General features: G+C 40.7%; 3 protein-coding genes across 4 annotated transcripts in view; 1 reads left to right on the plus strand and 2 right to left on the minus strand.

The window, feature by feature from the left end:
- Positions 1–1,362, minus strand: part of LOC306865640 (ephrin-B3-like) — a 45,785-nt gene extending 44,423 nt beyond the window's left edge. The window contains exon 1 of the mRNA XM_079410363.1: positions 370–1,362. Within this exon, the coding sequence (XP_079266489.1) occupies positions 370–518 (149 nt within the window). The 5' untranslated portion in view covers positions 519–1,362. The remainder of the gene's footprint in view (positions 1–369) is intronic.
- Positions 1,363–3,800: 2,438 nt separating this feature from the next.
- On the minus strand, positions 3,801–18,146 carry LOC306865638 (GRB10-interacting GYF protein 1-like). Of its 2 annotated transcripts, none has more exons than XM_079410360.1 (25): positions 17,871–18,134; positions 14,577–15,050; positions 14,378–14,441; positions 13,606–13,735; positions 13,345–13,440; positions 13,130–13,244; positions 12,880–12,982; positions 12,506–12,699; positions 12,215–12,432; positions 11,983–12,085; positions 11,626–11,784; positions 11,396–11,523; positions 11,086–11,317; positions 10,836–11,002; positions 10,337–10,434; positions 10,152–10,252; positions 9,991–10,064; positions 8,209–8,340; positions 7,926–8,132; positions 7,608–7,789; positions 6,571–6,728; positions 6,314–6,477; positions 6,188–6,232; positions 5,971–6,082; positions 3,801–5,627 (listed from the first exon to the last, which is right to left on the minus strand). In XM_079410360.1, the coding sequence occupies exons 3-25, from the start codon at positions 14,410–14,412 to the stop codon at positions 5,578–5,580; spliced, it is 3,003 nt and encodes a 1,000-aa protein (XP_079266486.1). In that variant the 5' UTR covers positions 14,413–14,441; positions 14,577–15,050; positions 17,871–18,134; the 3' UTR covers positions 3,801–5,577. The 2 variants fall into 2 exon arrangements, with proteins under 2 accessions (XP_079266486.1, XP_079266487.1); XM_079410361.1 differs by having other exon boundaries at positions 4,506–5,627; positions 5,932–6,082; positions 17,871–18,146.
- A 1,548-nt stretch (positions 18,147–19,694) lies between these two features.
- Positions 19,695–21,072, plus strand: LOC306865852 (endonuclease domain-containing 1 protein-like; the record flags this gene model as incomplete). The annotated part of the gene is made up of 2 exons (XM_079410678.1): positions 19,695–19,985; positions 20,473–21,072. The coding sequence occupies 2 exons, from the start codon at positions 19,695–19,697 to the stop codon at positions 21,070–21,072; spliced, it is 891 nt and encodes a 296-aa protein (XP_079266804.1).
- Positions 21,073–27,365: the final 6,293 nt, after the last annotated feature.

Here is a 27,365-nt window from a genome sequence, read left to right on the forward strand (position 1 = left end):
TTTTACAAAATTTCAAGTTTAATTCAGTGTGTTAACTGGAGTTTCTTCAAACTCACACTTATGAATGATATTTAGGTTTTCCGGGATCCAGCATGTGGTTTACAGTTAACTTGACTAAAAGAATCAAAATCAAAATGTAATTAGAATCATCTTTCTATGGTACAACATTCTGTTTCAACTAGTTTACTGCTAGGATTATATGCACGAATGCAAATTAACAAATATTACAATTTATTCTAAATTGTATTATTTACACCACCATAGAGATCTGTAATTGGAGGCATTTAACGCTTAAAGCCTTTAGAAGATTGAACTTTTAAAAAAAACTTGTATCTGGGTGCAACAGTTTTATGTCGACCACCAACATACCGTCTGTTCAAAGAGTTCCAGTAGACTGGCTCCATGTTGGTTGCATCCACCGCTAAACTCTCCATCAGGAAGATTAAGAGAATTCCCAATCCACTGACCCAGTCCGAGAACGCCATAGCCACCCAGGCTCCCCTTGTCTGGACTCCCATGTTCCTCCTTCAAGACAAATGAATGGGACCTAATAGAGACAAAAGACTGGTGGAGGGCTGAACTTCACTAGATCCCTCTGCGCTTGAGGAGATGGTGTGACCGCAACATCCACATCTGAAAGACTCTGAGAACAAATCTCTGAATGTTTGTAAAAGAAAGCAGATTCAGAAACTTCAACCTTCTTTGTTCCATTCAAAGGAGTCAATGACCTCAAATGAAAGTCCCAAGTAATTGTCAAATTTGAGAAGGCAAAGGCATAAGGTCACTGTATGAATCTGATTTGGGATGAATTTCAAACAATATTATGATTGTACATGGAGTGAAGTTAAATGTTTTGAAGCGCACGCAGACTGATGCGGGTGATTTTTTTAGAAATGTTACTCCATCAACCGCAGCATTAGCATTTCTGTCAACGACTCGGAGTTGTATTTTTACTTCCGTTGAGAAAATTAACATCCACCCGGTACAAATAATTGAACTTTTCGGCGGACAAAACTGTTTAAGTTGTGTCGTACTTTTACGTTGGTGAGGAACACGTCTCTGGTGTCCAAAATAAGAGGTCCAGAACTTTTCGCTCATCTAATATCCAAAATATTCACGCAAAGATGATGTCCCAGTCCTGAAACAACAGTGGGGATGTCCACCAGCACTTATTACCCAATGAATTACAGTCCGAACAAGAAAAACAAGAAACAAAACCCGTTTAGGGCACTGAAACGAGGTAAGTGGCAGTAATCGGTAAAAGTCTATTACAACAAACACAGAAACGAGATATTCCTGTAGTCCATGGACACAACGCGTGCCGTTCGCTCTGTCCGTTTCTCTGCTGCTCTGCGAAGTCTCGCGCTTTGACTCGCGCGCCGGCAGCATTGTTGCCAGATCTCAGGAGAAACAAGCAACTTGGACTGACAAAACAAGCCTAACCGAAATTGGCAAGCTCTGTTTTTCATTTCTAAAGGCTTAGTAATTATTTATTCATTATGGGGAAAGCACTGTATAACTCTGTAATTTTATTTATCAATACAGTAATGTTAAGAAATATTAAATACAGTCTGGATTAAAATGGGTAAATTACAAACTACCACAAGTAGTATTTTATTAAATAATAGACAGTACATTTAAGTACAATTGTACATTTAAATTTTAAATTATAAAAAAATATTTTTAGTTGCTTATAATAAGCGGACATGGCAACAACTGCTTGTGGTGAGCGCGCGTGTTGGAGAAGAGTTTGTGGATGCCGTCTTGAGAAAAGCGATCTCTCTTTGAAAAATTTTATTTTTCAAAACTGTTGAATTTAAATGCCATTGCAGCTTTACGGCCAACAAACTACTATGAAATAATCTGCGAGGATGGTAGGACTTCAATTCAGTGTTTCCAACCGTCTCAATTTTATTCAGGTAGCTCGAGGCACATCAGAACAAGGTTTGTGTAACAAACCTCATGCCCTGTCTAATCTAAAATCTGTCAGAAGCAGTATAAGTGATGCTGGGTTCCCTGGTGAATTAAATGGTGGAGGTTTATTCTGTGTAAACCTAACATGAATCTAGAATTTGTTCCTAACGCGACTGAAAAACGACTGAAAGCATGATTTTTTAATTTTTTTTAGTAACGTTAGTTTCATTTGGTATCAAGAAATCAAGCTCTGATTAGCTCCCAATCTTTTATAATGTAACTTTTACTCTCTGAGGTTCTGAAGCAGACGTGATTGTACTGCCTCTTAGTGGAAAACCGCTGCAAAGCAGGAGCCAAACAACGAAGGTCTAAGCCAACAATAATTGTAACAATGACAGAAAACAAATTCAGCATTTAATTTTTTATTTTCAGCTTAACATATTTTGATCTTCTCAAAGCAAAACTAAGCCCCATGTTCTGTACGTACCCACCTAATCATTTAAAACTAAAAAAAAAAATTCAATGATAGAAGGCAAACTACCTCTTTTTGTAACTTTTACCATTTCTTTTTCAGATTTCACCATATACCAATGTTCATCGACCTTTATCTGTACATGTCAATAATTGCGGTTATTCATTTGAACATTAACATACCAACAATACATAGAAAACATTGTGGGAACCATCCCACAGCCTGGTATGATGAGTGAAGTTAACGTAGGGAGAAACATCTTCAGCCAGGCTCGGATTCCTTTAGGTGACCGAATGGTGTAGATATAGCCTGTGCTATTTTTCTAACGAGTGTTACATTAATGTTGACTAGGGCAGTTATATTTTATACAATTAAGGCATGTGAAACACCCAAGATGATGGCCTAAGATGGACAGAACTCAACAAACAGGGACCAAAATCATTTACATTATTTACAGGACATCCAGTCCCTGTCTCACCCACAAGCGAGATGGGAGAATGTACAAGTGTCTTTGTACAGACACTTACAAAGTCTCTTCACATGCATGCATACACCTAGTTTGTCTGTGTGTCCCATTCTATGCTGTCAGGGCGAAAGAGAGAAATAGTAGAGAAAGAGTTGTGGTCTCTTGCTTAATCCAGTTCGACGACTTCAGATGATGCGTACTGGTGGGTGTGATGGTCCCAGCAGGGAGATCTAGATTACATCCATCCTGGAAGAACTGAAAAACAAAAACCAGATTAAATCACAACCACAATGCGACAATGACAATTTTCAATCTTGGACTGTCGCATCTCACCTGCTTCACTGCAGTTCAGCTGATTCACAAGCATCCATGAACTTCATAATGTCAACAGTTGCTGTAATACTCTCAATTTTTCATTGTATTGACAGGCAATCATGACAAGTCTGTGTCCTTGAGATTTAGTTCAAGTGAAGTGCGTTAAGAAACGAGGAGAGTTTGCTTCAGTTCATCTCCTCTCCAAACATTCATCACATCTAGACTCCTCAACCCGAAGCAGGTAAGTGAGTTTTTATAGAAATATGATTGATAGACGTGAGAATATGCGGTTTCTCTGCACAGTAATCTTCTAAAAAGGCATAAAGGTTTTTTTTTTTTTTAAATCAAACATTCAAAATGACCACTTTTTTTTGTCAAATGATGTAGAAATATCCTTCATTTGATAGTGTTGCAGAGAGCAGTGGGGATTGCAGCTCAAAGGATGCAGAAAACTCCTTTGGTGTGAGGATGAAATGGATCCGCACATATTCCCCCCCGTCTCACTCTCTGTGTGTAGCACTAAATGCAGCTGGTTGCCACTCCTTTTCGGACTCCAGGATGGCGTTTGAGTTAGTGCTGATATTCACCTCTCCGTGCTTGTTTTCAGTCATTGTCTTTTTTTTTTTTTTTTTTACAAAAATATAATCCAGTCAGAATAGAGTGAAATACACTTAAAGCAGGATTTTTTTCTTTTCTACAGATCAAGTACCGAAATCTCCTCTGTTCCGATCCTCAGTCTCTTCCTATTCACAGGACTCAGGTGAATAAACATTTATGATGCAAAACATCACACATTTCAATCCCAAAACTCATGTATTGGGGGAAAAATAGATTCTGTCTTTCCCAAAAAAAAAAAAAAAAAAATTACTGCTACATTGCAGATCCTTGGCTCTCAATTGCCCTGTATCAAGAGCGCAAGTAACAAGACGGCAGAACAACAGATCCATCGAGATGTTGGGAGAGAAACGGAATCTCCGGGTGCTGTGAGAAAGTTCTGGAAGAGCACTAGCCACCGGAGACCGTCAGCTTGGTACAGGCCATGTGCATCCCAGAATCTGACCTCTGACAATAGGCATATTCTGAATGGTGAAGCGTGCCCCATTTCACTCCGAGACACTCAAGCCTTGTTGTTAGATGCACCGTTATACATAGTTTGTTTTGGAATACATTCATTCATAATACAACATCCTCCAGAAGCAAATAAAAAAAAAATAAAAAAACCTTAACGAATAAAAAAAAACATTATGCAAAAAATACAAGGTAGCAGCCTGGAAAGTGCTCCAACTCATAAAGTTCAAATACTTTGTATAGAACAATAAAAAAATTAATCATTCATCCTTTTTCAACAGCAAAAAAACGAAGTAACACAACTGACATACAGAATCACAGTGTCCTTGTGACTGTCTCAAAACACCAGCCAACAGAATCCACACACTTTCTGGACAGAAGGCAACATTTCACATCGTGGACTGAGTGAAAGGGGAAGAGTTGTAATGCAAGTAGTTTGTATAGACAACAGCGGAGCTACATTTATACACCAAACACAATCCCAGAAACCCCGATTGCCCTCTTAGAACAGAGCCAAATGGGTCAAACAGCACCTCAGTCATGCTTTGAAACACTGGAGGGTAAGAATGCAATGCTTGACTGTCCTATTGGTCTCTTTAAGAGCCTATGTACAAAAAAGCGGCAACACAAACAACCTCTGTCCATTCACACACACGCTCAATGAAGTACAAAATTCTGTTGAACAAAATAAAAGCATGGCATTTGTTTTATACACGTCGGTAAGCAATCAAATTTGTGCAGACTTCTCTTACGTTTGCACACACGCTCACAAAAACCTCAACCTATAACTTTTTTTTCGTCTTTTTTTTTTTTTTGTTAAACAAGTGCAAATATTCAAGTTTTCAAATTCATATTGTTATAGCTTTACCATGAACATAAAAATACAACAGTGTTTGTCTTTTAGGAGAGATGCTCAACTTATATCTCCCCAACAATGTTTCTCAACCTCCACGTTTGATATGGTGGAAACCGCTCCGTTTCTACCTCTTGTATGTATATTCATACAAATATTCTACACATAATATATGCAACAATATATTCACATTTTTGCATTGTAAAAAAAAAAAAAGACAACTCCATTTCAAATATGAAAACATTAAAGTGCAATGGTTTAGGTAAGGTGCTTTACTGAAGGGAGGCAGAAGAGGATCTCCTCTTCACACCGAACCTCCCAGTAACCTCCTTCTGCTCCTCTCACAGTGCAGAGTGAGAGAAAGAGGGGGAAAGAGAGAGGGGGTGTGGACAAATATTGCCCGCCCCTTCCCTCACTGAGCAGTGCACATTCCTCTGCTGATTTGCTCCAGGTTTAAGGCCTCAGGTAAACTCAAGTAGACGGTCTGGGTTAGTAATCCTCCACCTGCTCCAGCTCACCTCCCCCCAGGAATGAGTAGCCTGCGGAGGTGGGAAACAGGAGAACAGAGGTGGAGAGGTCTGAGAGTTGACTTTCTACAAGAAATTTCCCATGTGGGAATGTACTAATGACTAATTCATAAACGTTTTCCCCTTGAAGCAGGGCAGAAAATGCTTTTAAATAAGTACATTGGTAAATAGATCCTCTTTGCTAGATGAAGATCTCACTATGACCCAGACAACAAGAATTTGACAAGGAGCCAGAATACAGATTAAAACAACAGTAGTTCAAGGGTTATTCTGGGTAATGTATGCATGCTGATGGGTAAAGGTGAATGGAACCCACCAGGGGTTTGTGAGTGTTTATGCGAGCATGCACGCTAACCGAGGATACTGGGGTCAGAATGGAGCATCATGCTAGGCTTTTTCTTCGCTTTTCCTCCCTGAGTGTCGTACACACTGCCGCCCTTACTCATGTGAGCTGCCTGGAACATTGACTGTAAGAAGAAAAACCAGGAAGCCTTTAAACAATGGACTAATAGAAAATGAAAAAATTATAGCATGTCTTCTTTAAAAATCCAGTAAAACAGTATGTAATCTACCTGCAGGGGGAAGTTCATGTTCAATCCAGAGACTTCCTTGGACAGCTGTGGAAAGTTTCAGTACATTAAGACTCACCCAGTGTGAAGAATTGAACAAACATTAAACAAGAAAAATCATTCACAAACCTGCTGCTGTTGTCTCTGGTGGTTCGCTTTCTGTTTGGCACGGCGCTCCAGAAACTGCTTGGCAAACTCTTTGGCTTCAATGGTATCGCCCAGATAAATACGGATAAAATCGTGAACTTCATATGGAGACTCCACCTCCTTCAGATATGCCACAATGGTGGGCACTACCAAGAGAAATGCAAGCATGATAAATTTAATCTCCGTTCCTTTTGGAGAGGACAGTAGAAAAAGAGGCGAACAGCAGATGTGACAGTTACCATCCACTGAGGAGGAGTTATTTGCAGAGGTGTTGAGAGCGTGGAGCATCTGTTCACACCAAGTGGTGAAACCATCCTGAGGTTTCATCCCCTGAAGAAGCTTTAGAAGCCTCTCCTCATCGTCAGTACGCTTACGCCGATTTAGCATGTACTGATCACTGAGAACACAGACACGTTTGGGGTGAACATTGAGTTCAAAAAAAGTACATTAAACTTGGAAGGAGCAAAATTTCTTGCCAGACATGTTAGTTTTCTTGATAAACACATTATGAAATTACTTGCATCATGTTTAGTGTCATGTCATTTTGATTATGCATGTACTTCTTGGATGTCTGATTTGTCTCGTGGTTGGTTGGATAAGTTACAAAAATCTCAGAATAAATTTCTAAGGTTAGTTTCAGGGTTTAGTCGTTTTACCCATGTGGAGGTTTCCCATTTTAAGTGTCTTGAATGGTTACCTATAGAAAGTAGACTAGAATATATTAAATTAAAAATGGTACATAAGATTATCAATAATAGAGCTCCTTCCAAGTTTAATGTACTTTTTTCTAGGGTAAATGAGCAAAATTGTTACAAAACTAGGCAAAGTCTTATGGACATTACATAATGTCGTTTTAAAACTATGTTTGGTCATAGGTCTTTTAGATATTCAGAGGCACTTTTGTGGAATAAATTACCTCTGGATATTAAAGGTATTTCAAATATGGTTAGTTTTAGTTTAAAAGCTAAAAAAAGTTGGCTCTTAAGTAGGTTTTGTTGACGAATTTGTATTACGTACATGGTTATTTGTCACTGTAAATTTTTGTAAATTGTGAATTTTATTGTAATTTTTGTATTTATAATGCAGTGCCAGTGTACCTGTTACCAGGAGTGGAGTTTGTGCTATATATCAAGGACCACAATGGAAATAAGTTTTATTTTAACTTTGTGTCATCCTTGACAAATTGAGTGTATTCACTACTTTTTTTGTCAAATAAAAAGAAAGAAATAACATTGTATGTAGAAACACTGGTTTAAATGAAAGGCAAATTGTGTACCCGAGAGAGGGACTGCTGCGGCTGTTCTTCAGGCCAATGTTGCGATGGCTGGCCTGGTTCTTCATGGCCTCATCCCACATGCCCATAGCAGGGTTGCCACCTCCGACCTTTCCTTCCATGCCAGCTCCTGACCACATGCCAGATGGCCCATCACTCCACTGGCCCATTGTCAAACTTCCATGCTAAACGAAACAATGTTATAATGAACTAAAATAACAGCAACTCATACAAGGAAGACCTCTTTAAACCCATGACCCCAAACTATTTGCCAGCCATTTGGATGCATATTAAACAATTCACTGCTCAAGGCGTTTTTACCCTTTGCTGCTGCTGAGCTCTCTGCTGCTGCTGTTTGTGAAGTCTCTCTGCCTCCAGCTCCAGGAGTCCCATGCTCTTTCCAGCAGCTTTGCCCAGAGACAGAGCTCCTGACTGGCTTCCGCTCCATCCTGCGCCCCCTGGCACGCTCTGCTGCTGCTGGCTCTGCTGCAGATACTTCAAGATCAGTTCCTGCTGCTGACGGCACTGCTGTAAAACACAAACATACAAATGTGTTACACATCATAAGCATTTAAATGTGTCATTTGTGTGTCCATGTGCTCACCTGTTTTCGTCTATAAAGCTCCTCCTCCTCTCTCCTCTTCTGTTCCTCCTGCTGTCGGCGCTTTTCCTCCCTCCGTTTCCTCTCCTCTTCTTCACGCTTCCTGAGTTCAGCTTCACGCCTCTCCTGCTGGATCTAACACACGGGCAGCACACGCTCAATTACCGAAAGAGCAATATGGGTGAAGTTTACACATTCAACGTGATCACCAGGAGGAGTGATTAACTGGTAACGTCGCAGTCCTGCTGAAGTCCAAAATTTACTTTGGTTTTTAATGTATACGCTAGGGTGTGTGTACAGTAGTGTGCTTTATGTAAAATTCTTCATAAGTATAGTACACATGTACAGTAAGCTTACTGGTTTTTCAAACTGCACTTTGTCCACATGGTGGCAACACTACCACAGCCCGAGACATGAGCAAGTCTGTTTAAACAGGTACAAAGATTAGAGCCCTGCACGGGCCTCAAATTTAGGCTCTAGCCTGGCCCGAGACGCTCAGGCCCTAGCCCGGCCCTTGTCCAACAGCTTATCAGAAATACCGGCTTGTTATCATGACTTGCCTAAAATAAAATCTATAGATATAAAATCGTTCAATCATAAAACCATGTTTAAACGTTAAACCTAGATAAATGTGTGCTGCATCCAATAGTTTGAGCGGAGAGTGGAAGCTAAAGCACACTTTGCAGGACATGGAGACGCCAGCATGATCACTTGCATTTTTTTCAGTGGATACGCTGTCAATTTTGCTCATAAGAGTAATACATCATTCGGAACTGTAAAGGGTCTACTTTTATTTTGTGTGCACTCAATATCAACAAAACGTGCTTTTATAAAATAAAGAAAACAAACATGATGCGCTTTCTGCCATCTCGTCTTGAACAGGAGTGCTTCACAAAAATAAACTGAAACGCAGCAAATACATGCCTCACAGACATGATAAATATATCTATAGAAAGCTTTAAATTACTGCTTAAATAAAACAAATCAAAAGCAAAAACTCTTTCATTATAATCAATCAATAAATGCATTTCTCTCTAAAGGTGCGTCTAATGAGGAGACGGCGAGTCAGGATCAGCAACTTCATCCTTCCAAAACAGACTCTGAAAACACTAGTTTATTAGCAAATAATTCAAATATCTCCTTACTATTTCCCCCAGACACACTCATGGCAATTACTTTTGCCGGTTCTTTCTGGCAAGCTTTAGCCAATTGCGTGCATTTGAACGCAGAACTCTTCAGCTGCGCTGAAGGCACGCTCGCTGCAGCTGCTGGACACTAAACACCGTCCGAGCCATATCTATGGTCTGAGCTGGTCTTGACAGTTGCAGTAGCACGGTCTTGTGTTGTTTCCACCAGTGCTGCAATTTTTTTTTCATCACTAATTGATGGATGTCTAAAATATAAAAATAAGGAGAAGCTTAAAACAGGCCCGAGGCCCGAGGCCCGGCTCGCATCAGAACTATGACGTGAAAATTGGCCCGAAGCCTGGCCCTAGGGGCATAAAAAACTCAGGGCCCATTGGGCCCGGGCTGAAATGCAGGGCTCTAACAAAGATATTTTTATCTGTAACTTCTGGGGAGTAATAGCCCAGACACTGGACGAGATCCAGGCTATGCACTCAGTTGTACGCATTTGCTAAACATTTACATCAAAAATGAAGTAATGCTTTGGGCTTTAGTCACCAATGAGCCCTTGAACAAGACAAGACCAATGTACTCTTGCAGGACAGACAGTTTTACTATAGCATATGTTGAAGGCACTTTCAAGATTACATTTGTTACGTACTTTCTGCAAATGTTCAAGAGTTGGACCCTGAGTGGAGTTACTCATGGTTAAGTCCCACAGACTGGTCTCACCACCTACAAAACCCGAAAAACCAGTGTTGTAACAATAGCACTTAAAAAAATAAAGTGGCTATTACAAAGCATCAATGCAGCTGGTAGTACCTGACTGCTGAGAGACTGAGGTAGGCATGTCCCACATGGGCCCGGTGTCTGGCACTGACATGGACCTGTTCATCGCAGGCATCATCCCAGTCTCCCCACACCTGAGACCCAAAAACAGTGTTCATAAACCCAAAACACAAGTATATACCAGCTCAACTGATGCATTAATTGCAAATCAGTGATACCTGTTCATGTCCTGAAATCTCATCTGAAGTTGTTGGTAAAGGGCTGCAGTGGCAGCTTGTTCTAATTGTTTCTTCAATAGCTCCTGGTCCATGTTCCCCTAAAGTAGCAGAAAAACAGGCCAAAAAGTTGCATCTCCATCCAACTTCAATACTTTATTTTGTAGAAATTTTAGGACTGATGGAATAGAACAGTCAGAAAATGACTAAATAGAATGGAAGGATGAGAGAGCCGGAAGGGGCCTTAAAGGGAATCGAATTTGGGTCGTCTGTAACATGAACTCAATATGTCGGAGCACTGCCCTAAAAGGTTAAAGCTCTGACACCTACTTGAATATTTGAAAAAAGCAACAAGCAACTCAAGGCTGTGCTTGATTTAACCATATTAAGGATTTAGGATCATGGTAAAAATCATTGTAACACAAAGCCCTGAGTGGTTTATTACTGATACATGGCACAAAGCATCACCAAATCCATTTCTGGATATTTGATTGTTCCTCACCAGAAGTGGAGGAGGGGAGGGGCCAGGAGAGAAAGGCACACGCCCCCACATCTTGATGACTTCACCCAGGGGCTGAAATCCCTCATCACAGCCACGTTTGACCAGCAGGTTCATGGTGAAATACCCCGCCTGAAACCACTCACACATCTCCACTGTAGTGAATGGACCTGAAACAGACAATACAGCCCACCGTTTTATGCTGTAATGAACACATAAAACCCTGCAAGATTGACGTGGTAGTGAGAATCACCTTGAATCTCTCCTTGAGGGTCTTTGTAGAACCACTTCATTGCTGATTCATGGGACAGGGGCAGAGCACTTGCGGAGTGTGGGAGAGTGTGTGATGTGGAGTGAGTGTGTGTGCGCGTATTCGGGTGTGTGTGCGTGTGTGCCGCAGTGATGTGGCTCTCCTGAAGAGCTTGAGTGAAACATTCCTCTTCAAGGGACGTGTCTTGCAGGGATGCCACCATCTTCTCAGCCTCCTTTAAAAGACAGATCTTTTTTACTTTGAGCTTCTATCGCAAGAGCAACAAAAGCAAACAAAAAGCAAGCACACTGACCTGCTGAAGATGCTTCATGCCATCTTCCTCCTCGGTGTCTCCCCCTACTGTTGGAAGGTCAGTACCAATGGTTGAGGAAGGAGAGGAGCTCTGGATCTGTGTTGTGGTGCCACCAGCTGGAGCTGCATCTATAAGAACACACTCAGTCTTGGTCCAGAGCTTTTTGCATTTGCATGTTCTTGGAACAAAAAGGGAAAATGCACAAAAAGAGAAAGCAAGAGATAGAGAACCTTCAGATGATTGGGGTGCAGATTTTGAAGGAGGAGTGACTATGGGTTTGGGAGTCTCTTCCTCGGCAACAGGGTGCACAGGGGCAGGAGCAGACAAAGCATGAGGAGATGATGACTTTCTGTCTCCATCACACACAGCTATTGCTTCACATGTATCCACTGAAAAAAGAAGAGAGGCAAGTTTAGAAAATAGCAACAAAAAAAAAGTCAGGAAATACATGAGAAATGGAGGACTCTAAACGTTTAATGTTCATTTGAAGTAATCTTGGTCAGAGCAGGTCACATGATGCAGAACAGGGCAACAGTCACTTCCTGCTGAACATGCCGGATACAATAATAAATTAAGACTTTTCTTACATTTATCAGCTGGGCTGTCCTTCTCTTGACCACCCTCCTCTTCGTCCTCCAGAGCTTCAAATTCCAGTTCCTGATCTTCAGGGATTGCATCTCTGGAGCTTTTCTAAAGAGTCACACAAACCTGATTTAATCCATCTCTTTTTTTTTTTTACTCACTTAACAGAAAGTTTCTTAACAGTCATGTGCAAGAATGCATCTGAAATTTATTTAAAGCGTTGTAAGACTAGCAAACCTTAATGCACATGAAGGCTCCAGAAGAATCAAAGGTTCCCATCTCCCCTTCTTCTTCATCAATGCACCACTCAGGCAGACCATCTCGCTCTTCCTCTCCTCCCTCACTTCCAGCCCTTCTACGTCCACCCTCTCCATCTCGGAAGTCAAAGTCGAACTTCCTACGACGGCCATCCCCACTACTTTGATCCCGCCAACCTGCTGAACGAGGACCCCCGTCTAGACGCGAAAAAAAAGACGAGTTTAAAAAAATTCAAATAAATAATTTAAAAAGTAAAACAAGTGAATGTACCGTCACGACGGCCCCCAGCAATCCTCCAGCTTCCCCCAGGTTCTGCCCCATCATCGTCCTCCTGCTCCTCTCTGAGGATACGCCAGTTTTCACTGTCTGAGCGCGTATAGTCCTTCCTTCCTCCTGCTCCTCCCTCCTCAAAACCACCACGCCCACCTTCACGCCTCAAAGGCTTTTCGAAGCGCCGCTCACCTCTGAAACAGGAAATACTAATGATTACCACAACAGAATATCTGACACTAATTCTGAGAGTGACCGTTCATTCTGCACCCATGTCTTGATGGATTTAAGTTACACAAATGCACGTTATAAACATACTGATATTCAGACAAATATGTACACTGTATATAAAACTTTATGATGCATAAATCCACCTGTCATCCCAGCTCTGGCTACGGTGCATCTCTCGTCCTCGGCCAAAACTGACTTCTTCTTCCACACTTCTTTGGTAGAATCCACCCTCTCCTCTGCCTCTCCCTGCAGACAAACAAAATTATTAAAACACTTCCCAAAATCCCAAAGCTGGTGGAAAAGGTTTTATGTTGAGGGTGCCAGTATGAACCTCCAGGCTGACCTACAAAAATATGTCATCAGCTCTAATTCACAGAATTGGTCACAACCCACCTCGACCACCTCGAGTGCTTCCACGCCCTCTAGCGACACCTGTTGGTACAGCTCCTCCTCCTTTACCCATAAGCCTCAGCACAGCCACACTGTTCACAGACATGGAGAAGTTTCTCTGGAAGGTGAGAGAAATAAAGATATGATATACATACGGCAAACAATATTACTTAAAATATCCCAAAATTTCCCCCGTGACTACAATATGGATCACTCACCTGCTCCTCCTCAGTCAGGGGCACCAAGGCCAACGGCTGCTGAGGCTCTTCCTGCAGGATAGCAGCGAACTCCTTATCCTGCATGTCCTCAGGGATCTGAACACGCAAACAAAATCTCAACTAGGCATGTAATCGACAAACAATTATTGACTCTTATATTAACACTTGAACTACTATAATGAAAAGGCCCTTGACTTATACAGGTGGCCTGTTCGGTTTAATTTATTTGACTTTTACTGCAGGAGCCATGAGTCACCTCACCTTGTTATCTTTGATATAAAGTGCTAACATCTCCTCGCGGCCATAGCGGTAGTCGGCCAACTTGGACTTTGGCATTGCAGGAGAAGGGGGAGGGGACGTCACACTCCCTCCTCTGGATAGTGCACGGAGCCTGAAGAAAACAGACATCGTCGTAATTCTTTCAATCACCCATTTAAAAACAAATCATTCTGGATTCAAGATTGTGTATATATATGCAGAAAACTATAGGAGAGGGACAGGATCTTTTATTTATAAAAAAAATAAAAATCACACAAAGGGGAAACATCTGTTTCCTCCTGTTGACACTTATAGGGAAGTAGGACAGAGAGGGAAAAAAAATCTGCTACAATGAATGTGGCAGTTAAAAAAATTTACTGACACTAAATATTTTTCACAAAGGATACCAATAAAGGTAAAAGTCAGATTAGCCAAACCACATTTTAAATGTTGTAAAATTGCAAAACACCCGTTTTGTTTTTACTGGATTAGAAAGAAATCAAAGTAGATCAACTGAAGAAGAAAAAGTGTGTTCCTTTTTTTTGTGCCAAATGCAAGGAAAAAATGTTTTTGGCAAGTAAATAGACCAAAATTATTGGGCAGACAGACGGTAACTAAAACATCTTCTCTGGGTAAGAGCTACGTCAGAAATTTAAAATGATTTTAACTTAACTTGAATTTTGGATCATGGCTCCACATTTCCTGACCATAAATGCACACTTGCTAGAAAGAGCATGTTTATTTAAAGTCATACTATCTGAAATACATATATTACCATTCTGGACCGAAATTAAGTGTCTCAGCAGTCATATTCTGTATGTCCAGAGGGCTCAGGGTTTCTGTTAAGCAAAAGAAAAACGAAATGAAAAATAAAGCAGAGGTTTTTGAGTCTCATTTATCATAATCAGAAACACACCAAAATGTGAGATTAAAATGATGCAACAAGCATGTCTTAGTGGTGGGGAAGAGCTTACCTTGTCCAAAGAACAGGACTGTAAAGGACCAGTATGAAGGACAGGAATGAGGTGGTTCTGTCAGGACCGGTACGGTGGTTCTGTGTGCTGAGGTGGACTTGGTAATTCTAAACTCTGTACGAATATTATAATAGCTGCCAGTTTCAGAGAGATAATGGCTGATGGATATCTAGCCAGATATAAGAGCTCCAAAAGATGGCACGCCACCCTAATGTGCCAGTAACTTCAGCAATTTTTCAAAAAAATTCAGCAATTTAAAAACACTTTAGAGAGAAAGAGAAAAAATACACTATGATTAAGAATTTGTGGCAGCATAAATAACAGCAACTGCTGTTTGAAAAAAACTTTCAGGGCAATTTGTAATGCCGTAACTATTGCTGGGTAATTTCTCTCAAATCTTGATCTCTTTTACTTATATTCAGAATTTTTTTGAATTGTTTCATAGGCATGCATTCGACTCCCAACTCCTAACACCTGCAAGACAAAAAAAAAAAAACAACAACACTGATTGCTTTTCGTGCAAAAACAGATGCATGCATATTATATACATCCATAACAAGACAGAATACAGTCATATTTGAATTATCAAATTAACTTTTGGTTAGTTATCATTAAAGGGGTCATCGGATGCCCATTTTTCACAAGTTGTTATGATTCTTTAGGGTCTTAATGAAATGTCTATAACATACTTTGGTTAAAAATTCTTAGTCCAGGTCACTTTAAATGCTAATGAGCTCTGCTGACCCTGACCCTCTCTTCTGTGGAGTGACGGGCAGACTGTAAATTTCAGCCGCGAAACTGGCGAAGTAGCACATTATTAGGAAAGGCATAAAAGACCCTTATACCCACTTCTGTAGATGAAGCTGGATCACAAATGATTTGACCGAACATAAACGCATTTCGACACATGGGGGATCGCGCATTCCTTTCAAAAACGAAAGTAACGTTAATCCTCTGCATCTTCAGCAGCTCAGATGTTGGGAGTAACTGACGACTGCTATATTCATTATTACATCCAACAACAAAACACCTTAATCGGAGACATTTTGTCTTCCCCTGCACTGAAGTCGACAAAATGGTGGACAGCTCTCATCTCACTCAAGGCGGGTATAAGGTAAGACGGCCTTGTCAATCAACTATCATTGGAGCGGCCTGCGTAGAACTACGTCATTCTGACAGGAATTTCAGAACCGCCTGATTTGAGAAAGGGGAAATTAAAATAGGGATTTAAAAAAAAAACAACACTGGGTGGATTTTTATCATTATATGATGGATGTGTACACAAGCTTCCAACACACATTTATGTTCAAACAAATTGTAAAGAGAATTTTGCATCCGATAACCCCTTTAAACAACATTTTTTGTTTTCATAGAGTTTGTTCTGCCTCATGTTAATGGAGAGGCCAGATGGAGTATTTTTACATTTAAAGGGGGGGGGGGGGGGTTACAATACTGTTTCATGCATTCAGAGATGTTTACACTGTTAAAGAGTTGGATTCTCATGCTAAACATGGACAAAGTTTCAAAAAATTTTGGAACATTTTATAAACAAGGCCCAGTTCGACGCTGGATTTGCACATTGTTTAATACTGAAAGATGGAGCAGACCCAGCTATAAAAGATCTGGGTCATGATTCAGAACTGCAGACAGTAAGTGAAACGGCATCGAATGTCTGTGTTTTGTTGGTGATCGGCGCAAGTGCTCGTCACTCTTTAGCTCTGCCCACAGCGTGCCTCCAGGAGCTCGGCTTTTTTCAGAGAGAATCATAAAGCTCTATAGAAATATGTAATAATAAATATAATAAATTCTTTTAGAAATATGACAAAACTAAAGACTTTTTGGAGATATGAAGGATGCAGTACTACTATAGGTACTCAAGATTAACATGAGATTGGGTGAAACTTTGTTATGGCCCCTTTAAAAACTATTTTATCACAGGCAGTGTATTTTTTAAACATTTATCTACGATTACAGTACTTATTAATATATTAAATGAGCTTGTTTATTCTGTTTATCTTTATTTTTAATTAAATTGACCAATTTTGCTAAGGCAACATTTTCCATTCACTTAATTTAAGTTTACACACCCACCATTTAGTTTCAGTTAACAATAGCAACACAGATCACAGGACTATTAAAGTAACAACATTTTGCACACATACTAGATTATCCTTTAAATATAATTTAATAAAAGTTTCAACAACAAGTATTCAACTTCTACTTTAAACCACATGTAGACCTAACTATAAATAGGCTTATAGCACTAATGTTTAAATCCGAGTTAAACCCGCTGTATTATAACTACTTATGATTAATCCACTGAATCCCAGCTGAGTAAGCACATAAACGAGCCCAAAACTGATTCGTTTCTTAAAAGGACTTGCTAGTTACAAAGAAAAAAATGCAACTTAATATTTCAGGCAATTGTGGTGGCAATTACATAAATACATTTATTTATTTTTATATTTATTTTTGCTTTTTAAAACAAAAATCTATCATTTAAAAGTCTGTATCAAGAGTCACCTTGTTAAACTACCATGTCCTTTCAAATATTATATGCACAAAAAAACAGCAGTTTGATTTGTTTAACATTTACGACAGGCATACCTTTACCAGAGGTAACTTTAACGTTAACTAAAATGAAATCGCTCTGCTCATAGGAGCACTTACACAAAACCTATACATATGTGAATGAAATCAAGACATTCTGCACTCCCTTTATAATTGACTACTCTGTGTATAAACATCAACAAATGCTTTTAGAGAGGTCACACTCGGTAATAGTTGCTGGTGGGATTAAATGGGTTAAGTAACATTTTGCAAAAGCCAAAAAGGGACTAAAGTTAAATAACGAAACGCATGTTATAGCTCAGCATCCGAAACCAGTCTGTGAAAACTTTCCAAACTACAATCACAACTCCACAAGCAACAGTACAGCTCAACGTGAGTAACACTCACCGCGCTGTTGTGCAACACAAGCAAGCAACATGCCTGAAACTGAGAGGCGTGTTTTAATGAAGGTTAAGTAGTACTCTAATTGTAAACAACGAAACAAGACTGGGACGTTTTAAGGAGACCAATAGCAGGAAACGCAGCAGTAACGTCTCAAATCTGCGTCCTCGCGCCTTGCTGCAGGCCTTCACTGCTCCACAACGAGCCCTTCAACCATCTGCTACAGTGCGATTAACTCCAACGACATGTGTGTGCAATTACCACTAAAATGTGATAGGTGATTATCAAAAAATGCACAATACACACTTCCCATTAAAAAGTTGAAAATGATTTAGCACACACCTCTTCTGCGAGCCTGCTGGCCAGCTAGGCTAAACTAGCCATCCAATGTTTTCTGCAGAGTTGGATCTTCTTTAAAGAACTCACTTCTTTTGCACGCACGTGCTTCGCAGGAACCGATGGTTTGAGCCACTGGTATGTCTCTGTTTTCAACACTTGTCTTGTGTGAGTTCGATGCTGAATTCTTTATATATTTTCCCCTGTATCTGCAACGGTCGCAATGAGTTTTTTTTCTGTCTCGCTCGGTCGTCTTGTTGTTTGTGTTTTACAAAAATGGCTGTTGGACATGAACCACATGAGAAATTCATCCAATGAACCGCGAAGTTCTTCTTCTTGTTGTTGTTTGTCACCGGCTCGACCACTAAAGTAGCGCATTACCGCCATCTACTGCTAGAATGTGCCAGAATCACTGCATTTCGAACAACAGACAAATTCGAACGATATTCGTTGTTTTTGCTGTTGTTAATAATAATAATAATAATAATGCATATATATGTGTGTGCGTGGGATATATATATATATATATATATATATATATATATATATATATATATAGAGAGAGAGAGAGCGTGTTGGGGAGTAACTTTACATGTAACAGGAGTAACGTTAATTTAATTACAGAATAAATGTATTTGTAATTAGTTACAGTTACTGAGAAAAAAATGCGTAGTGAAATTACAGTTGCTTCTGAAAATGTTAAGAATTACAAAGGGGGTTACATTTGAATTGTTTAAATATATATACAGTATATATATATATATATATATATATATATATATATATATAGGCCTACAAACACATATACATACACACACACAATAAAGCTACAATAATGAATTAATTAATGAAAAATTTAGTGAAGTGAAGTGAGTGAAGTGACATTCAGCCAAGTATGGTGACCCATACTCGGAATTCGTGCTCTGCATTTAACCCATCCAGCGCACACACACGCGCGCACACACACACACGCACACACACACACACACACACACACACACACACACACACACACACACACACACACACACACACACACACACACACACACACACACACACACACACACACACACACACACACACACACACACACACACACACACACACACACCGGAGCAGTGGGCAGCCATTTTATGCTGCAGCGCCCGGGGAGCAGTTGGGGGTTCGGTGCCTTGCTCAAGGGCACCTCAGTCGTGGTATTGAGGGTGGAGAGAGCGCTGGACATTCACTCCCAGTCCCCCCACCTACAATTCCTGCCGGCCCGAGACTCGAACCCGCAACCTTTGGATCACGAGTCCAACTCTCTAACCGTTAGGCCACGACTTCCCTAAAATTTAATATTTCCTTAGTATTAAATTTTCCTTCCTTAATATTTAAATTTAATAATAAATATTACAATTTATTTTGAAAAAAAAACAATGTAAATTTTTTTTTAAATATTTTTAAATGTTTAAATCTTTATTTGTTTAAGTGATGATAATAAACGAAAATCTTAAGATTAAATTATATTAAGTTTTATTGAATTTTTACCTTTTTAATGCTTTAAAACAAAAACATTAAAACAATATAAATATTTACAGGAGCAAGTGGGAAAAGAAGAATAAGTAGTTTATATACTGAAGAAAAGTATTTTGTTGAGTTTAAATGTAAGGTATCTTGATTTTTTTAATGTCTTTTTCTATCCAGTCAGTTGCAGGACCGTCAGGTGTGTCAGGTGAGCTGCGAGCAGTTATTTGACTATCACTGCAGTATGGAAAATAAGCACACCGGGACACCTAGGAGTTATTTCAAAGGAGATTTTGAAGGAGAGCCGTTTCATGTCAATGTAATGGATCACCGCACTGTTTTGCTGATGTTTCTCTGCTTTCTGCTCGTCACTGTGCGCTCAGAAGTGCAGAAAGATTTCTCACCCGAATGCCGTGAGTTTATGTATATGGGCACTCCCCCTCGGGGTCTGGAGAACCGATCACTTAAAAAGATATGTCAGCGTTATAACGGCAAGCCTCGGTATGTCACTCTGTATGATGTGGTAGATCACATCCCGGTGTATTCTGCGTACACTTTCAAGCGCTCCGACGGCTTCAAGAAGGTTGATGTTCCTTGGATGTTCGAGCCTCAGGTAACCAAGTTTTTATTTTCATTCATAATGAGTAAAGCTTTAATAGTTGAAAATATCAATAGCTTTGTAGACTTGAAGCATGCAAACAAGGCACAAGTTAGATTTTGAGCAATTCTTTTCAACTCAACCTGCTGAAGAAAACTGAAATCAGTCTCCCATTTTGGTTGGTTGGCTGGTTTTGGTGGGAAACCAGCCGCCAAATACTAAACCAGTTGAACACCATCTGAGAGAGTTTAAACCAACTAAGACCAGCCAGCAAACCATCTTAGGCTGGTTTAAGCTGTTTTTTACCAGCAGGGTAAGCTGATTTGCTGGTTTTATAGCCAGATTAAGACCATGAAAAGTACAAAAAGAACACCTATACAACCAATAACATCAACAATTCTTTGGCTGGTTATATATATTTTCCATATGGTGCATACTTTATTGAGAATAGGCTACCTTAAAATCTTGTTATTGTTTACATAAATATTCTATACTCATTCAGCTCTCCACAGCATCGGACTCTGGTGAGATGCAACCATTTCCTCCCAGTGATGTCCACGACAGTTTTTCAGATGCTCAGGCCATCTTGGAAGACTACTCAAACATTGTTGATTTCGAACGTGGCCATTTGAACCCCGACGAACACCAGGCTCACCCCGATGACAAGGCAGCCACGTACACCCTCACCAATGTGGTCCCACAGATCCGCGAGTTCAACGTGGGCCACTGGAAACAACACGAGCACATCATCCGCCGTCGACTCAACAACTACTGCCGCGGCAAGGCGTACATAGTCACGGGGGTCACCACGTCTGGTAGCATGATTCGTAGATACAACATCAACCGGGTGGCCGTTCCAACCTACCTGTGGTCGGCCTACTGCTGCATCGATTACGATCACAATGCCCCGTTTGATGAGCGATCCAAATTCCCGGCCTTTGCAGCCTATGGGCTCAACGAGAAAGGAGGAGCGGAGGTCATAGAGATGTCTGTGCAACAACTGGAAGATTTTTTGAAGAAGAGCACCTTTGTGGACCAGAGGTTTCAGATTTTCTTTGGGAACTGTGAGCCTAATGATGCCATAATGATAGTCCAGACTTAGGCGTCTTCATCCTGCTTCTCTTAACCTGTCGATACCTAAATTCATAAACACATTTTCAAATATCATTCAACTGTAAGAATTGTGTTCTGTAGAATACATAAAGGTTCCAATTAGATTTTACAACTTAATGAGACAGAAAAAGACTTGGTTACACTTTATTTCGATAGTCCACTTTAGACATTCTACTAACTATAAGTAACTTTGGTAACTACATGTCAACTAATTCTCATTAATTTGCAACTACATGTATACTAACTCTCAGTAGGATATGTTTAGGGTTAGTAGAATAAGTTGACATATACTTGCAAAGTTTCTTATAGTCAGTATGTAGTATTTTGTGGACCCATCAAAATAAAGTGTTAGAAGATATTAAGCAGACAGTACTAATCCTACTAATGACTGCTAGTTGACATGTAGTTGCAAAGTTACTTACTGTTAGTAGAATGTCTAAAGTGGACTATCGAAATCGAAGTTCTTCTAGATTCCACTGAAAACATTCTTTTGTTCTTTAGAAAACAATTTTTTCATCTACACTACCGCTCAAAAGATTGGGGTCAGTAAGATTTTTGAAAGAAATCTCTTATTGTTTACTTATTACCATCTTATTGTTTTACTCTTAAGTCTGCATTTATTTGATGAAAGTACAGTAAAATTGGGAAATATTATTGCAATTTTAAAATAACTGTTTTTAATATATTTGAAAATATATTAATATTTTTTATTTTATTATATTTTTTTCTATGATGGCAAAGCATATTTTTTATCAGTTGTCTTCAGTGTCACATAATCCTTTAAAAATCATTCTAATATGTTTTTTTTAGGAATCAAATGAAAACCATTATTTTAAATTGGAAATCTGTTGTAACATTATAAATGATGTTTCTGTCACTTTTGATCAATAATGCATCCCTGCTGAATACAATAATTTTAATCTAAATAAATAGGACCTCACATTTTTGATTGGTAGTGTGATTTAAAGAACCTACACCAATACACTGATCTGAAGAACATGTAGTTTGAAGAACTACAAAGAACCACTGAATAACCTTCATTTTTAAGGGTGCACTAAAGAAGATTTTGAGCATCAGATCCTGAATAATATTCCCTAATATGCATTTTACTTAATTGTGTATGATTGCAGGAAAAAACTAAAATAATTGGATATAACACTGTTCACTTTTTTTTCTTGTTTGTTTGTTTGTTTCATTTGAAGGGTAAAAATCTGAATCCATTTCCTTTAGCCTTCACTGGTAGAATGAAGATCCAATTTCAGTTTCAGAAATATTTTATATCTTCTAATTAAGAATATTTGTCCACGAGAGGACTGAAAAAGAGTGATGAAATGAGAGATTTAATGACTATAATCATCTGGGGCCTTAGGGGTTTTATTAGGTCCATTAACTTCTTTATAAAACTGCAACAGCTAAATCATTTCTCACTTTGTAAGCATGTTTACTGCAATTTATCTGAATATTGTAACTCTTCTAAAATAAAAATTGACCACTTAATCTTCTCTGTTTGCCTACAGTCTGTCAATTATCAATATAAAAACATGAAGACTCAATAACATAAAAGCTCTAGGTATTCTGGATAAATATTTTCAAAATAATATAATAAATAAAGCTGGTATCAAACTCCTATTGCTTGATCAATTTAATATGCACACTGTCTACTGATTCTTTTCAAAGTAAAAAGTTGCTTTTGTGTGTGCATGCAAGATTAACAATGGTATGAATTTGAGATAGCTCATGTAATATCAAATAACCAAATAAAAGTGGCATAAAGAGGAGGTGAACGAAGCCCCATTCCTTCCTAATCCCTTATTCACACAGGACACAGACTCCATACAGACAGGCTTATCTCTGTATTCCTTCTTCTTTCATCACCTCTTCACACTCTATTGAGGACTGTTTGTTCTCTCGTGATGGGGAGTATAGAATAACCTGATTTACATTTATAAGACAGCCATACAAGCCAGCCATGAAGATGATTAGCTCTACAGAAAAGAGGACCTACATATATATGGAGAGAGAGAGAGAGAGATAATTTGTTCTGGGAATATGTGATAAGGTTTCTGCAAAGCATTTTCCTGAACCATCATGTGTATCCCTCCTTTTACTGATTACTCCTTCCAAAGAAAGCTGCTGGTTAAAAAGAGAGGATAACTATTACTTGTGTGATTTACTCTGGAGAAGCAGGCACTAGAGGGTGCTCTGACAGCGTGGTCACTTGGGGGCGCTCTGGAAGCGCGGAGCTGGACAGGACCAGCAGAGACATAGGAGGGCGCTCTGGGAGCGCAGACACTTGGGGGTGCTTGGGCAGCACGGAGCTGGACGGGACCAGCGGAGACATGGGAGGGCGCTCTGGAGGCGCAGACACTTGAGGGCGCTCTGGAGGCGCAGACACTTGAGGGCGCTCTGGAGGCGCAGACACTTGAGGGCGCTCTGGAGGCGCAGACACTTGAGGGCGCTCTGGAGGCGCAGACACTTGAGGGCGCTCTGGAGGCGCAGACACTTGAGGGCGCTCTGGAGGCGCGGACACTTGAGGGCGCTCTGGAGGCGCGGACCATTGAGGGCGCTCTGGAGGCGCGGACCATTGAGGGCGCTCTGGAGGCGCGGACCATTGAGGGCGCTCTGGAGGCGCGGACCATTGAGGGCGCTCTGGAGGCGCGGACCATTGAGGGCGCTCTGGAGGCGTGGAGCTGGACGGAACCAGCGGAGACGTAGGAGACACAGGAAGGCTGGACGGGACCAGCGGATACGCAGGAGGGCTGAACGGGACCAGCGGAGACGAAGGAAGACACTTGCGAGGCGCTTCTGCTAGCGGGCTTGCCATATTTTCTGGCGGCGTGCTTGGGCTGGTCATGGACGGCAAACTTGCGGTTGCCGTGGACGGTGGCATTAATTTTGCCGCGTGAGGCGGCATGGGCTTCATCGCGGGCGGCATTCCGGCTCGGGATTGGAGACTCTCTAAACACCGGATGACTGTCTCCTGCCAGTTGAGGTTGGAGGTGTCTGGGAGCTCCAGTGGTTGATGGAACGATATACCGAGCCGAAATAGCATCTTGAGTTCGTCTCCCTCGAGGGAGCTGGCGAGGGCGAGCGGTACGAAAGCTAGTGCATATTTAAGAGGCTCTTGGTAGATGTGAGCCATATAGATGAACAGGGCTCGTTCATCCATCTTCTCTGTAGGTCGTGTCTTCTGTTATGCGTTGCTGATTGTAGGAGGCAGGAAGACGAGGCATTCAGGAAAAACAGGTTCTTTTAATCGTGCAAACTTATTAACAACAGAAAATACAGCATAAACATAACTTTAGTTTGAGACACAACAAAGACTACTACTGAACTCAAGGCTTATAAAGAACATAAACTAATGAGGAAACAAGATGATTAATACAAGACAGGTGAAAGGAATAAACGATGATTAACTAATGACAGGAAACTGACCAAATAAGGACAAACAGGAACTAAACAGGAATTAAACAGAAACCAAACCGTGACAATTATCAGAAGTTCCAGCTTTTTGGCATGTTCGCAACCACAGGAACTAGGAACGTATTTAGTTCTTGGAACTACATTTAGGAAAGCTAATTTGGCTCCTACTTCAGAGTAGGGTCTAAAGCAGTTCTGTAGGAACTACCAGTGATGTACGTGTACACTGAGTGGCGAAACGCATACAAAACACCGGCTACCCTGCATTTTTAAAAACTCAAAAAATGTAAAAACTTTAAAAACATTTTAGTATTTTTTTCATGCTCTTTCACTCGTGCAAACTGTGTATTTACATATCCGTTATTATGAAACCCACGACACAATAAAAACAGCTCCGAACATTCACCGTTTGTTAACATTTGTAAATGCCATGAATAAAGACGTCGATGTCAGCCGCTTCAGAGTTCCAGCTGCCGGTGCTAATACAACCAGAAAAACGTCCCGAGGAAGAAATTGGTTCTCTATGAACCACCATGCTGGCTAGTTTCTAGAACTACGCAATGCGAAAACAGCTATTGATGATCTTTGGGAGCGAAGGCAAGCCAATCTGGTCCAATCACATAGAAGAGCTACTGTAGCTTAAATTGTTGGCCATGATAGAAAGGTGTAGAACACATAGTGCATCGTTGTTTGCTATGTATCCGGTTACATAGCTACAGGCTAATCAAAGTGCCCATGATGAACCCTGTCTATCACAAAAAGCGGCAATGGCAAGTGAGAGTCAAAACTGAACCATGGAGCAATAGAAGAAGGAGGCCTGGTTTGATGAATCACTTTTTCTTTTAGATCTGATGGCTGGCTGGGTACATGTGCATTATTTACCGGGGGAAGAGATGGCAGGAGATGCACTACGGGAAGATGGCAGGCTGGTGGAGGCAGTGCTATGTTCTGGCCAACGTTCTGCTGCAAAACTTTGGGTCCTGGAATCATGTGCTGGCATTACTTTGACACATACCATCTACCTAAAGATTGTTGCAGACCACCCTTCATGGCAATGGTGTTCCCCGATGGCCTCTTTCAGCAGGATAATACACATTGCCACACTACAAAAAAGTTTAGGAATGGTTTAAGAAACATGACAGAATGTTCAAGGTGTTGACTTGGCCTCCAATTTCCCCAGATCTCAACCCGACTGAGCATCTGGACCAACAAATCCGATCCATGCAGGCCCTACTTTGCAACTCGCAGGACTACAATGCTAGTGTGCTCTTGCTTCTTATAAAACCAGGTCAAGGCAACATGGCCCACCTTCTCCATGACTTCTCCATGATGTCTCTTTATAATAAGACACCTCTCCTCAAGTATTCATTTCCACAACACCAGTAGAGCAGGTCAAGTTACAGATCAAACAACAATATATTGTTTTCCTTCAGGTAGAAAAAAAGTAAATAAAGTGGTATCCTAGAGCCATGTAAAGCCACATTTGTACAAGTTCACCTAGAAGACACACTCTTCTCTTTTAGGCAAAGTGTCATCAGTTCTGTTTTGCTTATCTAATCAATGCTATTCAAAGTAACCAGCTTTGAATTCCTCTCACTCTCTCATTCTGTCAAAGAAGCACTCAAGTAAGACTGTCGAGAAGCTCCTTTGACTAAAATGCGTCCCTCCATCATCCTTCTGGCCCATGCCATCATAATATTGCTCTCTGAACAATGGGGAACTGCAACCGTAGTTGAAGACTTCAACCATGTTGAGAGGTGCAAGGACTCGCTGTATATGGGCACCCCACCACGAGGCTTCAGAGATAGCAGACTCAAGAAGATCTGCCAGCGCTACGCTGACAAACCCAGATATGTAACCCTGTACGACTCCAAAAACCGCATCCCAATTTACTCTGCATACACCTTCAAGAAAACAGAGGGTGATCGGCGTGTGGACTATCCCTGGATGTATGAACCTCAGGTATGAAACTATCTCAAATCTCAAAATAAAAAGTATAAAACTGTTACTGGGATGGTACCCTTTCAAAAGGTATACATATGTACATTTAAGGTACTAATATAAACCCGCAGGGTAAAAAAGGTACAAAGGTGTACCTTTTGAAACCCCAGTGAAAGCTTTGATATTTTTTTTCTGAGAGGTTGAGGACTAGCTTTCTTCTTTGTAATGATGTGTTGACATTCTTCCTAGCTTGCAGAGCTTGATGGGAATGGGAACATGATGTCGTTCCCTACTGGATACTTACACATGAAGTTTGAGGACAGCCAGGCGGTTTTGGATGACTACTCTGATGTGGTTCTGTATGAGAGAGGCCATCTGAATCCAGACCAGCACCAGTCAGACCCACAGGACCGAGCAGCTACCTACACGCTCACAAATGTTGTGCCAGAAATTCGTGAGTTCAACATCGGACCATGGCGCGAACACGAAGAGCGCATCCGTGTGCGTCTCAATAATTTCTGCCGAGGCACAGCCTATATTGTCACTGGGGTTACCACTACTGGAAACATGATCCGGCGCAACAACCAGGACCGTGTTGGCATCCCTGAAGACGTGTGGTCTGCCTACTGCTGCACTGAATATGACCGGAATGCGCCACACAACATACGCATCCGTTTCCCGACGCAAGCAGCCCTTGCCAAGAACGCAAAGGAGGGGAACAGAGTCCAAGAGCTCACTGTGCAGGATCTGGAGAACTACCTGACTAACAAAATGTCCGTAGACAAGAATTTCCAGCTGTTCTATGATAACTGTAATTCACCGTCACCTCTTCCTCCTTACCTTCATTATGCCAAATGATCTGACTTACCCTCAGCTTATAGCTTTTGGCTGTGGTTTAATTTTCTTGCTTTCTTCTTTCCT

The sequence above is a fragment of the Barbus barbus genome (assembly GCF_936440315.1).
Source record: "Barbus barbus genome assembly, chromosome: 47".
NCBI lineage: Eukaryota > Metazoa > Chordata > Actinopteri > Cypriniformes > Cyprinidae > Barbus > Barbus barbus.

Excerpts from the sequence above, each read along its gene's own strand:
- LOC306865638 (XM_079410360.1), bottom strand. The coding sequence starts at position 14,412 with ATGACTGCTGAGACACTTAATTTCGGTCCAGAATG. Across the intron at positions 8,133-8,208 it reads AGCTTTATAGACGAAAACAG|CAGTGCCGTCAGCAGCAGGA; the intron begins GTGAGCACATGG and ends TGTGTTTTACAG. Across the intron at positions 7,790-7,925 it reads GAGCTCAGCAGCAGCAAAGG|CATGGAAGTTTGACAATGGG; the intron begins GTAAAAACGCCT and ends TGTTTCGTTTAG.